This window comes from Dromiciops gliroides, chromosome 2, assembly GCF_019393635.1.
Source record: "Dromiciops gliroides isolate mDroGli1 chromosome 2, mDroGli1.pri, whole genome shotgun sequence".
Taxonomy (NCBI): domain Eukaryota; kingdom Metazoa; phylum Chordata; class Mammalia; order Microbiotheria; family Microbiotheriidae; genus Dromiciops; species Dromiciops gliroides.
In genome coordinates, this window is record NC_057862.1 from 615485945 (window position 1) to 615499944 (window position 14000).

Sequence of the window (14000 nt, forward strand, 5' to 3'; positions counted from 1 at the left end):
CTTCTAATCAACATTACCTTGTGACTACCATACAATAAAGGCTCTATCTAGAAAACCAGAAGCTTATTCCATTTACTAGTCTGGGAGATAAATTAAGGGAAAGGTTAAGTAGGGTAGATTTATGATCTAATATCCAATTTTAATCTCACACCTCCTTGGTTTCCTTTAAGTCCCACCTAAAATCCTGCATCCTACAGGAAGCCTTCCTCAACTCCTCTTAATTCTAGTGCCTTCCCTCTGTTAATTATTTCTTACTTCTCCTGTATAGCTTGCTTTGTATATATGTGTTTATATGTTGTCTCTTCCATTAGACTCCTTGAGGGCAGGGATTGTCATTTGCTTTTTATGTATCTCAAACACAGCGGCCCTGGAGTCAGGAGTACCTGAGTTCAAATCCGGCCTCAGAAACATAACACTTACTAGCTGTGTGACCCTGGGCAAGTCACTTAACCCCAACTGCCTCACTTAAAAAACAAACAAACAAAAAAAAACAAACACAGCACAGTGCCTGACATATAATAGATGTTTAATTAATTGGATTATAATAGGTATAAAAATTCTTTATTAGATATGTTTTAGTATCTAAGGAAAAGGCGATGGATGAATATAAGAAATGCAATATTTGTATTTCTTGAGCTTCAGAACTAGTGATATGAGCAAGAAAAATTGCTGTATATTGCTTCTGAAGTTTTATGGTGGATAAGAAATAACAGATACTTTGCTCCTTAATTTGGTAAACTTCTAAAGCATTAAGTTGAAATAACTGAGTGGATACATACTGAGGGATCAAAAAGAACTTTTTACTAAAAGATTTTGTACTTTTAAGGCAATCTACAGAGAAAGAACTAATGGTAGCTGAATACAGGTTGAAGTATATTTTTTTCTTAGTTCCTCTTTCTAAAGTTTTTTGTCTGTTTTCTTTCACAACTCGACTAATATGGAAATGTTTTGCATGACTGCACATGTGTAACTTATATTGAATTGCTTGAGTTCTTAAAGGGGGTGGGGAAGTAGGGAGGAAGAGAATTTGGAATACAAAGTTTTAAAAATTGATGTGAAAATTTCTTTATTCATGTAACTTGTGAAAAATTCTAAATAAATAAATTAATTTTAAAAAATATTTGTACTTTTGAGGACAGGTTTAGAGGCAGATGCTGGTGGTTAGAGCCATACTGTTAGCTTTTCATGAGAATTGCCTGTGAACAATGATTGGTTCTTTTAATCCAGTAATAACTGTTCTCATCTCTTTTCAGGTGTATCATTCTTCCACTTCACTCATCATTGTCCAGTGAAGAACAGCAGGTTGTGTTTGTTAAACCTCCTGTAGGAGTAACCAAGATCATCATTTCCACCAACATTGCAGAAACATCTATTACCATCGATGATGTTGTCTATGTAATTGATTCTGGGAAAATGAAAGAAAAGAGGTATTCTTCTTCAGTGGTTTCAGATGGGGGTTGGCACAAAATGACATAAGGCAGTTAAATGAAGGGGCCAAAGATATGTTGGTGAATTAATAGGGCATAGGACTCCAGAGCAACTATGTTTTCTCCTCACTTTCCCTATAGACTTGTCCCTGCCTTTGTGTACCAGATAAACCTTACTAGCTCCAGCCAAATGTTATTTTAATTATGCTTGAAACTCTAGGGTAGGGGCAGCTAGGTGGCACAGTGGATAGAGCACCGGCCCTGCAGTCAGGAGGACCTGAGTTCAAATCCGGCCTCAGATACTTGACACTTACTAGCTGTGTGACCCTGGGCAAGTCACTTAACCCCAATTGCCTCAAAAAAAAAAAAAAGAAAAGAAAAGAAAGAAACTATAGGGTAAACTCATGTTTTAAGTACCACTAAATAAAGAACAATAGGAACTTTAACAAAAATTTGTAAAAATCATATTTTTCTCATCCAGTAATCTTAGGGGGGTGTCTTTCCTTTATTTAAAGTGTCATTAATTTGGGGGGCAGCTAGGTGATGTAGTGGATAAAGCACCAGCCCTGGATTCAGGAGGGCCTGAGTTCAAATCCGACCTCAGACACTTGATACTTACTAGTGGCCTGACCCTGGGCAAGTCACTTAACCCTCATTGCCCTGAGGAAAAAAAAAAGTGTAGTTAATTCCTTTAATATGCCATCAATCAATAGAATTTTTAAAATGCTATCCAGAATGTAAAGCCGTTTTACCCATCAAACTTGGACAGATTTAGACTAGGTGTTAGGTGTAAAGAGTAAAAAAATGAATTTTATGTGGCGTGACTTTAAAGTAATGAGACATCTCTAACCATGGCTTATGGAAATCTGTATCATCATTTCATATATTCACATATGCAGAAATGGTCTCTCTGCAGTAATGTCTAACAATAGGTGCTTCCTCAAGATCTAACAGTATCAAAGTAAAGAGGAAATTATATCCCTCTCCTTCCTTTCAATCCACAAGTGAAATCTTGGTCATCATTTCCCAGGGTCACTCTTTTCCTTCAATGTTGTAGGTATGATCCAAGCAAAGGGATGGAAAGTCTAGAGGATACTTTTGTGTCTCGAGCTAATGCCCTACAAAGAAAAGGCCGAGCAGGGCGTGTTGCCTCTGGAGTCTGCTTCCATTTGTTCAGTAGTAACCACTACCATCATCAGCTTTTAAAACAGCAGCTGCCAGAAATACAGAGAGTGCCATTGGAACAGCTGTGTCTCAGGTACACCCAAATGTCTGTGATTGGCTTCTAGTGTTCTCAATTTCTCCTAATTGATTTGGTTACATCCATTTTTTTTTTTTTCCAAATGGAAGACAGAAGAAATTTTGCCCCATGTTGTCATAAAAGAACTGATTCGGGCAGCTAGGTGGCACAGTGGATAGAGCACCGGCCCTGGAGTCAGGAGGACCTGAGTTCAAATCCAGCCTCAGACACTTAACACTTACTAGCTGTGCGACCCTAGGCAAGTCACTTAACCCCAATTGCCTCACTAAAAAGAAAATAATAATAATAAAATAAATAAATAAAAGAACTGATTCATGTGCCGTGTGCACATGCTGAGGTATATAGAAGCACCTCAGGGACGCTTCTGCCATTTCTTCAGCATAAGTGTCTGAGGTCACTTGTTTTGTACAAGTAGCAGCCCATTTGTGACAGCCTTCACTCAAAATAATTAGATTAAATACAACCCATTTTGAAAGAACTTTGATGGGTAAAGGACTAAAGTTGACCTTAAGGGGACAGCTAGGTGGCACAGTGGATAAAGCAATGGCCCTGGATTCAGGAGGACCTGAGTTCAAATGCGACCTCAGACACTTGACACTTACTAGCTGTGTGACCCTGGGCAAATCACTTACCCTTTATTGCCCCACAAAAAACAAACAAAAACAATTTTTAATAAATAAATAAAGTAGACCTTAAGAAAAAATGAGTAAATTGAAGATTTTCATCTAAAGTATCAGAAATGTAAAATGTTCGGAAAGTTTTGCTTAGCCTTCTAAAAATAAATCAAGTCATCAAAAATGTATTAACCACCAGTTTTGAACAAAATCCTTTGGAGGATTCAAAGACATAAATTCCAATAACTTAAGATGCTTACAGCCTACTTGAGAAAACAAGACATAAACATGTAAAAGGTTAAAAAATCAACAAATCATTTAATTAACAGTTCAAAATAGTCTGTCCCAGGACAGCTAGGTAGCACAGTGGATAAAGCACCGGCCCTGGATTCAGGAGTACCTGAGTTCAAATGCGGCCTCAGACACTTGACGCTTACTAGCTGTGTGACCCTGGGCAAGTCACTTAACCCCTATTGCCACGCCAAAAAAAAAGAAACAAAAAAACCCCAAACAAACAAAACAGTCTGTCCCAAGGCATATAGGGGTTGGTTTAGGGGCTGGACTTATAATTTCAGCAGTATAGAAAACTTCCAGGTGAGGAAATTCCTTCTACCAGTGCAGGCCAGTACCTTCTATGTAACTTAGGGTCCTAGAGAGTTGCCCCAGGGGCAGCTAGGTGGCACAGTGGATAGAGTACCGGCCCTGGATTCAGGAGGACCTGAGTTCAAATCTGGCTTCAGACCCTTGACATTAGCTATGTGACCCCCGGCAAGTCACTTAACCCCAATTGCCTCACAAAAAAAAAAAAAAGAGAGGGTTGCCCAGAGCAGAAAGGAGATTTGAATCCAAGTGTTCCTCAATTTAAGTCTGGCTCACTAGCCATTAGGCCACACTGCCTAAGGTTGAAGATGATTGAGTAGCCATATTAGTTACGTAGATAATAATTGCTTTGAGAAGAAATGTGAGTATTAAATGGAATCAGCTCCCTGTTTGTGGTCACAGAGATCTGAGGCATTTGAAACATTGAGAGGGAAGATTCTCCTCACTATAATCTGAAGTTTGCTGAATTTTGAACAGACTCCTTCAAGAGAACCTCCCCAGGCACCCAAAGTGACCTTTGAAGCTGGTAACTTGGTCATTGAAAACCTGTGAGAGGATTTGTGATCTGGGGACTTCAATGTCATTTTTGTCTTGAAGGAGAAAAATGATTCAGTCTCCTGCATCATCATTTCATGAGTGACAATGGTCAGCCTAAGACTGACGAATGTTTTTTTTTTTCCATTTTAAGAATTAAAATTTTGGAGATGTTCACTGATCACAGCCTCCAGTCTGTGTTCTCTCAGCTCATTGAGCCACCTCGAATTGAGTCTCTCCAGACCTCGAAAGTTCGACTTCAAGATTTGGGAGCTTTAACTGCGGATGAAAAGTTGACCCCCTTGGGTTATCACTTGGCTTCCTTACCTGTGGATGTGAGAATTGGCAAGCTCATGCTCTTTGGTGCCATCTTCCGTTGCCTGGATCCTGCCTTAACAATCGCAGCTAGTTTGGCCTTTAAGTCCCCTTTTGTAAGTATTGTACCCTGGACAAGATTTCTTTAAAGTGACAGGATCCAAACTCTGTGTGTAGCCTTGAGTGGCCATAGAAACTACAGCTCAGCTTCCTCAGTGAAGACTGTTAGATGATACAAAGACTTGTTTTGCACATACAGGGATTCAGGCTGATTTAATACTTTTCGGCTCAGATGAACATTCAGATGATACTTCTGATGGCATAAATCCATCGTCTCAAAGTTCAGCTGTACTTCTCATGTGTAAAGCATTATCTTTTAGAAACATTTGTATTGGCAGCAGCCAACATTAAGCACCCATACTGGCATTCTGCTAGGACAATGAGTATCATTATTTTCCAAAATGTTAACCTTTTCCTTTTGGCTTTCTTCATTAGAATTTGTTTTCTTTTATTAGGGAATGAAAATTAGATTAAATACCAAAATGGATAAAAATAGAAGAAACAGTCCATTTAGTTTTGACTCTTTTTTAAAATTGTTTTGCAAGTAGGCTGCTTCTGCAGAGAAGCAATTAAGGTGGAATACAAAGAGGATTAAGACATCAGATTTTGAGAAAAAGAGAAAAAGGGACATTGTGAAAGTAAAAAAGCATTAACTACTTATGATCATGAGAATAAGAGAGATTCAAGTACTTTTAGACTCGAATTGTATGATTCTCTTTAAGAGAATCTGGGGGACAGTTAGGTGGTGCAGTGGATAGAACACCGTCCCTGGAGTCAGGAGGACCTGAGTTCAAATCCAGCCTCGTACACTTGACACTTTTAGCTGTGTGACCCTGGGCAAGTCACTTAACCCTCATTGCCCCACAAAAAAAGAGAGAGAGAGAATCTGGTAAACTGAAGATATCAAAGGGTTAATAACTTAGCGCATCTAGGATTTAATACTGTCTTTAAAGTGAGGCTTTTGGGGGGGAGTCTTGCCAGTTAAAAGTCAAAGATCCAGAATAGTTTATTGTGGATGGACAGAAACACAAGGGCAGATCAAAACACAGTTGGCAAGAACACCCTAATTGCAGTTAATTAGCCACAAAATGAGTTTGCTTTGTTTTAGACTAAATGCTTTCCCAGATCACCTGGTACCCACAGTAGGCCAATGCTAGTTAAAAGCTCAGATGAAATGTGTCTCTCAAATCTTAATTTTTATTTAGGTATCTCCCTGGGATAAAAGGGAAGAAGCAAATCAGAAAAAGCTGGAATTTGCATTAGCAAACAGTGACTATCTGGCCCTTCTTCAGGCATATAAGGTGAGCATAAAACATGCGTGGCCGACTTTCTATAGGATCCCAGAGTTAGAGCTGTCAGTGTGTCTACACTGATCCCAAGATAATGTGCACCGTAAGTTCCATTTGATTTTTCTCCAATGTTTAGGGTTGGAGGCTCTGCACCAAAGAAGGCGCTCAGGCAAGTTATAATTACTGCCGGGAAAACTTTCTGTCAGGAAGAGTTCTGCAGGTGAGTCAGTCATCTGCAGGGTGGTAGCTCCTTTCCTTGATTGGCATGAGCATTCTCACCTCCTTACTTCCTTCTTGCGGGGTAGGGAGACTTGTTACAGCCAAATTACACCCTTCTCCCTTAGCAGATGAAAGTGCTATTTTGTAGTGCCCTTGGCTTTATCTGCAAACACACCCCATGGTCTAAAATTATTATGTAAAGTCTTGTATTTTAGGCCTTCATTGAGCCTTTGCACAAGCCCCATTATTCTCCTTGATGTCCTACTTATTCTCTTTCCACATATAGGTATTTGGTCCTGCATGAATGATTAGGCTAGACTATGATAGCATTGAAGATTGAAAAACTAATTGCCTGGATTTGTGTACAATGTAAATTTACTAGATATCAGTTTTTCTATATCTGGGTGACACTGTCAATCCATATAGAAGTTGTTACAAGACAATAATGAGTGTACGTTTTCCTTTAATAGTTGATGAGTATAACATTTTTAGCCAAAGGCTCTTGCCTACCTAAAGAGTATGTTATTGGGAAGTTCATTCAGCTACATAGGTTTCCTCTAGTCTTTAAGACTGAAGAGCATAATGTCTGCACCCTGCCTCAGTCCTTCAGAAGATCCAAGTTTCACTCATGTGGGTGCTACCTTGCCTGATGTTGATGGAAACCTCTCCAGGCATCAGTGGACCATTTTATGAGATTTTGTGCCTAGAAAAAGGATCCACCACCTCATGGCTGGCTTTCTGATGACATGATAAAACTAGGATGGGTGTGGTGGCAAAAAATTATTCATCACCTCAGCCAGACAACCTCATGTTGAGGAGAGTTACCACATATGGGTAGCTGCAGTCTGTTTGCAGTAGATTTGAAACTTTTTCAGTTGTCACTGTCTCCAAAAAACTGGGGTCACCTCCACACCATGATGTAGTACTAGAATGGGACTCATTGAGTAATAGATTCAGCCCCATGCACATGATGGTGCCAAGCTTCTACTGAACTCAGGGCAGCTAGATGGCACAATGGATAGAGTGCTGGGCTTGAAATCAGCAAGACTGATCATCGTGAGTTCAAACCCAACCTCAGATACTAGCTGGGCTCTTAACCCTATTTGCCTCAGTTTCCTCACCTATAAAATGAGCTAGAGAAGGAAATGGCAAACTTCTCCGGTATCTCTGCCAAGAAAATCCCAAAATGGGGTCACGAAGTGTTGGACATGACTGAAACAACACAACAACAACAACAACAAAAAGCCTTTAAAAAAAAAAAGCTCAATAAAAAGTGATCTCGAAGTAGGTATGTGTAGAAAACTTTCAGTATTTTTTCAACTTGGATTTATGACTTACTGAGCAAATTTTTCGAAATGTCAAGGAAAGCAGCTGGACAAGAAATGTGAGTACTGCTAATTTGTTTTCAGTTCCGTTATTATTTTCATTGACTCTGTTACTATATAGCCACCTACAGCTAAACAAGAGCTAGAAGAGATACCTTGAGCTTCCCTGCCCACACATGTATTCAGGTATAAAGAAAAGGCCCTAAAACGAAAGTATTTCATTATCTTCTTCTCTTGTCCCAAGTCAGATAATATGTGGGAGACAATAAATGGGAAAGTGGAAGATGGGACAGATTGACGCTTTGTATCCATTTAAGATATAAAGCTATCCATTCTAAGCATGCAGTGAGAGAGGAAGAGTAGTTAAGGGATAGGGTAGAGAACTTCATAAGTTCTCAGACTCTTCCTAACTTGGGTCTTCAAACAAAATACTAAAGCTACAGTAATGAGAATCACTACAAATTCCCTGAAACTTGGACCTACGCAAATATTCAAATTAAAATGCAAATATCTAAGAAAAACTGTACATCTCTGTTATTCACTGCTTTGGACTATCTCTGCCATTGTGATTATCTCTACTGTTGTTCCTCTTTATTAACTTATACAAAAAAGACTTGAAGGGGCAGCTAGGTGGTACAGTGGAGAAAGCACCAGCCCTAGATTCAGGAGGACCTGAGTTCAAGTCCTAGCCTCAGACACTTGACACTTACTAGCTTTGTGACCCTGGGCAAGTCACTTAACCCTCCGTGCCCTGCAAAAACAACAACAACAAAACCCCAAAACAAAAAAAGACTTAATTTATCTTAGTAACTCATTGATACTGCACATAACTTTTTTGATCCTTCTCATCTATTTTGATAACTGTAAGCATCCATTGGTGCAGATTGTAGTCCCCCACTAGTTTGTTCTTGTCTGTGTCCTTTCACAAGTGGTTAAATGATACCCTCACTGAAAGAAAGATCTCTTCTGTTCCTTTTAGGAAATTGCCAGCCTTAAACGGCAGTTCACTGAATTGTTATCAGATATAGGATTTGTGAAGGAAGGGTTGAGAGCAAGAGATATTGAGAAGAGATGGTCCCAGGGTGGAGATGGTGTATTGGATGCCACAGGAGAGGAGGTAAAAAAAATCTTCATTTTCTCCTTTATTAGAAAGAAAACAAATAAACTATTATTTTTATAGATGATTCACCAGGCCTTCTTTGTTACATAACGCCAGGGCTGGCTCAGTGCTACTTTTGTACCTTGGATTAGTCCTTTCCATAACAGATTTCATGGAGCTGACATGGCTATTTGATTTCCTGTTGATCCTGCCCAAACCCACAAGGGCTTTGAAGGATCATTCATAAGAATTCAGGGGGCAGCTAGGTGGCACAGTGGATAAAGCCCTGGCTCTGGATTCTGGAGGACCCGAGTTCAAAGCCGGCCTCAGACACTTGACACTTACTAGCCATGTGACCCTGGGCAAGTCACTTAACCCCTATTGCCCCACAAAAACAAAACAAAAAAAATGCACATCCAAAACAGTCCAACCTTTTTCTACCAAAGGACAACTTCCTTTGTGACAGTTGTAAGATGTGCTCTTTCTCAGGCCATGCCTGATACCACTTTGTTCCAAATGTTACCAGACATTTTACATAGAAAATGTGAACATGCATGAAAAAGACATCTGCTTCCCACCACATTTCCACTGGCTTTATAAATAGACTATAACACTTATTCTCCAACTACTTCATGGATGTCTACAAAGTGCCTTCAACTCTTTGAAATGGACCTATTGTATATGTAGTGAGAACAGCCTCCTATCTCATTGGTACCAAAGGCGGCTTTTTCATATTTACCAGGGCAAAAACAATTGTTTCTTAAACCTGCGTGCAAATTAAATGTAATCGAAAGTGTCCTATCACTCAAGAGAAACATAAAAAGGGAAACAAAGAAGAAAAAACTTAAGTTATTCAGTAAGGTTAAACTGTTTGCATCTCGACCCAAGAGGATGGTACTTTTCACTCCTAAGAACTGTATCTCTATTAGGGGAGTTAGAAGGAATACCCATAGACAGAGGTTGCAGGTATAAGCTGACTTTTATTGGGTGACATAAAAAAAGTCAAGGGGGTGAGAAAGAGGATTGCACTGAGAGAAGAGGGAACGGAGAGCTAGAATGGGGTAAATTATATCACATGAAGAGGCACAAAAGACCTATTATAGTTGAAGGAAAGGAGTGGGGTGAGCATTCCTTGAACCTTACTCTCCTCAGAGCAAAGATGGAATAACATACACATTCAGTTGGGTATAGAAATCTAACCATTTAGAGAAGTAGGAGGGGAGGGGACTAATAGAAGGACGCAGTGGTCAGAAGCAAAAGTGTCCTATCACAGGCCTAAGTAGCCAAGACTAGTAACGGATGTTTTCTATTTTTCCTCATTTTCTAATCATGAAAGAAAACCGTATCTGCTGTTCTCTGGAGCCCATCAGTTTAATCATGTCTTTCTTCCAACAGGCAAACTCAAATGCTGAGAATACCAAGCTGATATCAGCGATCTTATGTGCTGCTCTGTATCCAAATGTAGTCCAGGTAACAACGTATCTCCCTGGATCATTGCTATTGTCTACCCTCCTAGACTATTTTGACAGAGGAAAGGTAGAATTTCTGAGATGTTCATTATCCAACTTAAAAAGATTCCTTTAATTAGCAAAGAAACATTTCAGAAACATCCTTTGAATGAAGTGAGATACTCCTTTAATCCTTCTAATTTACTGTTAACAGGCATAAATATTATTGGGTCAACCAGCCTTTCCCCTTTGGGTGTCAAAGCAGATTCAACAGCCCAACAAAGAATGCCAATTGTACATTTGGACCTACTGTGAGAACCTTCTTCTTTTGATTAACTCTGCTTTGGAGTAAAAAATTCCCTTTATAGCTGGGTTTGTGGGGGCATGACTGCCTTCTATTTGAATTAAGTACACTTGGCATTCTGGAAACCCAAACCTCAACCTGGCTCTTGGACCTTCCAACGAAGTGTTGGAATTCCAGCTGAAATGGGCTCTCATTTCAGATTTCTAGAGACTTTTCAGCTTGTCAGCTCAAATCCTAAACCATTCTCAGTGCTTTACATATATTATGCATTCAGTTATTATTGGTTACCTCTCAGATCACCATGGATATGCTTTTAAGATCGATTGAAACACATTAGAAAGCCATATGGAGATAATTTGCTAGGATCCTGAATAAAAACCAGTATTTACCATGAGACAGTCTGAAGGTTTTTCAGAGACTGTGCACTGGACAGTTCAGTGCAGGAAGATAACTTCAAACATCATCTCTTTGACAAAGCAGCTCTGTGACATGGTGGCACAACATCTTCTCACCTCTTTCTTTTGTGACTTGGTAGAAAAGAAATAAAACATAGGTGTAACTATCAGTACAATCGTAAGGGTATGATATAAATTAACTAGGAGAGGAGGGAGAAAGAAGAGGAATAGGAACCTTCAAACAAAGCTGTTTATGGCCCATGAATATACCTTCTAAAACAAAAATATAAATTATGCATTTAGTTTTACTTGTCATTTAGGTGAAAACTCCAGAAGGGAAATATCAAAAGACCAGTAGAGGAGCTGTTAGAATGCAACCCAAAGTGGATGAGTTGAAGTTTGTCACCAAGAATGATGGTTATGTCCACATTCACCCTTCTTCAGTGAACTATCAGGTCAGTATCCAAGATTTATCCAAGGAAAAATCTCATTTGGTAAAATTCAGTTCTATTCCTGCCTCTGCCCAGTAGCACAGAGCAGTCCAACTTAAGCTGCTAGAGATGGCACAGACGTAAAACAAATTAGAAGCAACTCCACTATTTCAGAGTTCTTGCTCAGAGATCAGAAATAGCTGCCAATTTTCTGCCTAGAGATTAGTCTTCTACTTTTTCTTTCTCTTCTTGCGCTGGTACCTACACTGTAGACAATAGGCACTCTGGAAGGAGTTTCATGGAGATGGTGGGTTGAATGGAAGGGATTAAGGTAGAATAAGGGGCTGGATATTGTAGTGTTGGAAGGAGTAGGGGGCAAGCCTTAATTATCGGGGTAGAACAATGAAGGTTAGATGTAGACTGAGGTGGGGGTCAAGGGGAGGGCATGTTGGTGATTGGAAACTAAAAGGGGCTGACAGTTGGGTAGGACTGAGTAACAGGTAATGGGACAAAGGGAATTCAGCTTCTTTTTAGTTGAGTTTACTGAAGCAGAGACTAGATACTGCCAGTGACCTCACTGATGCCACTTGGGGCTTCATGTTACAGATGAGACATTTTGATAGCCCCTACCTGGTGTACCATGAGAAGATCAAGACCAGTCGTGTGTTCATCCGAGACTGCAGCATGGTGTCTGTGTACCCACTGCTCTTGTTTGGTGGAGGCCAGGTGAATGTAAAGCTTCAAAGGGGAGAGTTTATTGTTTCCCTGGATGATGGTTGGATTCGTTTTGCAGCTGCCTCCCACCAGGTAATGAGGTAAATTGGTGAGATGTCAAACACATTGTCAGCATAGGCTCTGACAATGTGAAGTATATATAACAAGACTTTCCTTTAGGTGCAAAGGGTAATAATAGCTGACGAACTGAAAATTCAGGGGTTATGGTTCTGAGTTCTGTGCTGAGATTATTACCCTTTATTTTAAAAACTCCTATTTAGGGGGCAGCCAGGTGGCACTGCAGTAGATAATGCACCAGCCCTAGCCCTGGATTCAGGAGAACCTGAGTTTAAATCCGGCTTCAGATATATGATACTTACTAGCTGTGTGACCCTGGGCAAGTCACTTAACCCTCATTGCCTTTCCAGGAAAAAAAACAACTCTTATTTATTTTCAGCATTCTTTTTTTTTTTTTTTTGGTGAGGCAATTGGGGTTAAGTGATTTGCCCAGGGTCACACAGCTAGTAAGTGTCAAGGGTCTGAGGCTGGATTTGAACTCAGGTCCTCTTGAATCCAGGGCCGGTGCTCTATCCACTACACCATCTAGCTGCCCCTCAGCATTCTTTTTTTTTTTTCTTGTTTTGTTTTTTTTGTTTTGTGGGGCAATGAGGGTTAAGTGACTTGCCCAGGGTCACACAGCTGGTGTCAAGTGTCTGAGGCTGGATTTGAACTCAGGTCCTCCTGAATCCAAGGCCAGTACTTTATCTATCCACTGTGCCACCTAGCTGCCCCTCCCTCAGCATTCTTTTAAAAAAAAATTTTGAGTTCCGAATTTTCTTCTTCCTTTCTCCCTTCAGCCCCTCCCTCATACACTGAGAAGGCAAGCAACATATCAACTATGCATGTGAAATTACGCAAAACATTTACATGTTAGCCATGAAATACAAAAGAAATAAGAAAAATAAAATGAGAAAATTATGTTTCAATTTGCACTCAAGAGTTCGTTAGTTTTCTATCTGGAGGTAGATCGCATTTTTCATCATGAGTTCTTCAGAATTGTCTTGCTTGGATCACTGTATTGCTCATAGTATCTCAGTCTTTCACAATTGAGCATCATTACAATATTGCTTTTACTGTGTACAGTGATCTCCTGGTTCTGTTCATTTTATTTTGTAACAGTTCATATAGGTCTTCCAGGTTTTCCTGAAACCATTCCCCTTGTCATTTCTTATAACACAATAGTATTCTGTCACAATTATATACCACTACTAGTTCAGCCATTCCCCATTTGATGGCATCCCTTCAATTTCCAATTCTTTGCCATAACAAAAAGACCTGCTTAAATTTTTTGGTACATATCAGTCTTTTTTCTTTTTCCTTTTCCTTTGACCTCTTTGGGATACAGACCTAATAGTAACTATTGTTGGGTCAAAGGGCATGTACAATTTTGTATAAACAGCCCTTTGGGCATGGTTTCAAATTGTTCTCCAGAGTGCTTGGACCAGTTCATTAGTGTATCTATTTTCCCACATCTCTAGCATTTGTCATTTCTAGAACTATTACCTTTCTTGAGTAAGTTTTCAGTTATCTACTTTACATATTCTATAAGACAAATGTTTAACCTAAGGTTGACTTTCTACCCCTATGAACCCAACATCCTTCTTGCCTATAGCACAAAGTAACTTATATTTAAAGGAGGAAAACTCAATTTAATATTAGCCTAATTGAAATATAATCAGAATGTAAATCTACTGCTGAAAAAGTTATAATGTACCTCAGAACCAAATAAAAATTACTATTATCTGCTTTGACTTAATTTTACTGCTTTTCTCCATTAGTTCAGGTAATTAAGGTGACTGTAGTTAAGTTTGAAAAAATGGATTTCTAAGGGATAAGTTCTTTACAATAGTCCTTGTTAGTGCAGTAAAGAGCCTGCAGTAAGCCACGGATGAATTGTTTATAGTT

General features: G+C 39.4%; 1 protein-coding gene across 3 annotated transcripts in view; it reads left to right on the forward strand.

Moving 5' to 3' along the window:
- DHX57 (DExH-box helicase 57) overlaps window positions 1–14000 on the forward strand; it is a 62935-nt gene that overhangs the window by 46363 nt on the left and 2572 nt on the right. For all 3 annotated transcript variants that reach the window (XR_006354797.1, XM_043983907.1, XM_043983909.1), the window contains exons 15-23: window positions 1254–1427; window positions 2485–2685; window positions 4591–4867; window positions 6017–6112; window positions 6237–6320; window positions 8624–8761; window positions 10139–10213; window positions 11211–11345; window positions 11928–12128. Coding sequence is in view for 2 of the 3 variants with exons in the window: in XM_043983907.1 (XP_043839842.1) it covers window positions 1254–1427; window positions 2485–2685; window positions 4591–4867; window positions 6017–6112; window positions 6237–6320; window positions 8624–8761; window positions 10139–10213; window positions 11211–11345; window positions 11928–12128 (1381 nt within the window). In the remaining variant the exon portion in view is untranslated. The remainder of the gene's footprint in view (window positions 1–1253; window positions 1428–2484; window positions 2686–4590; window positions 4868–6016; window positions 6113–6236; window positions 6321–8623; window positions 8762–10138; window positions 10214–11210; window positions 11346–11927; window positions 12129–14000) is intronic.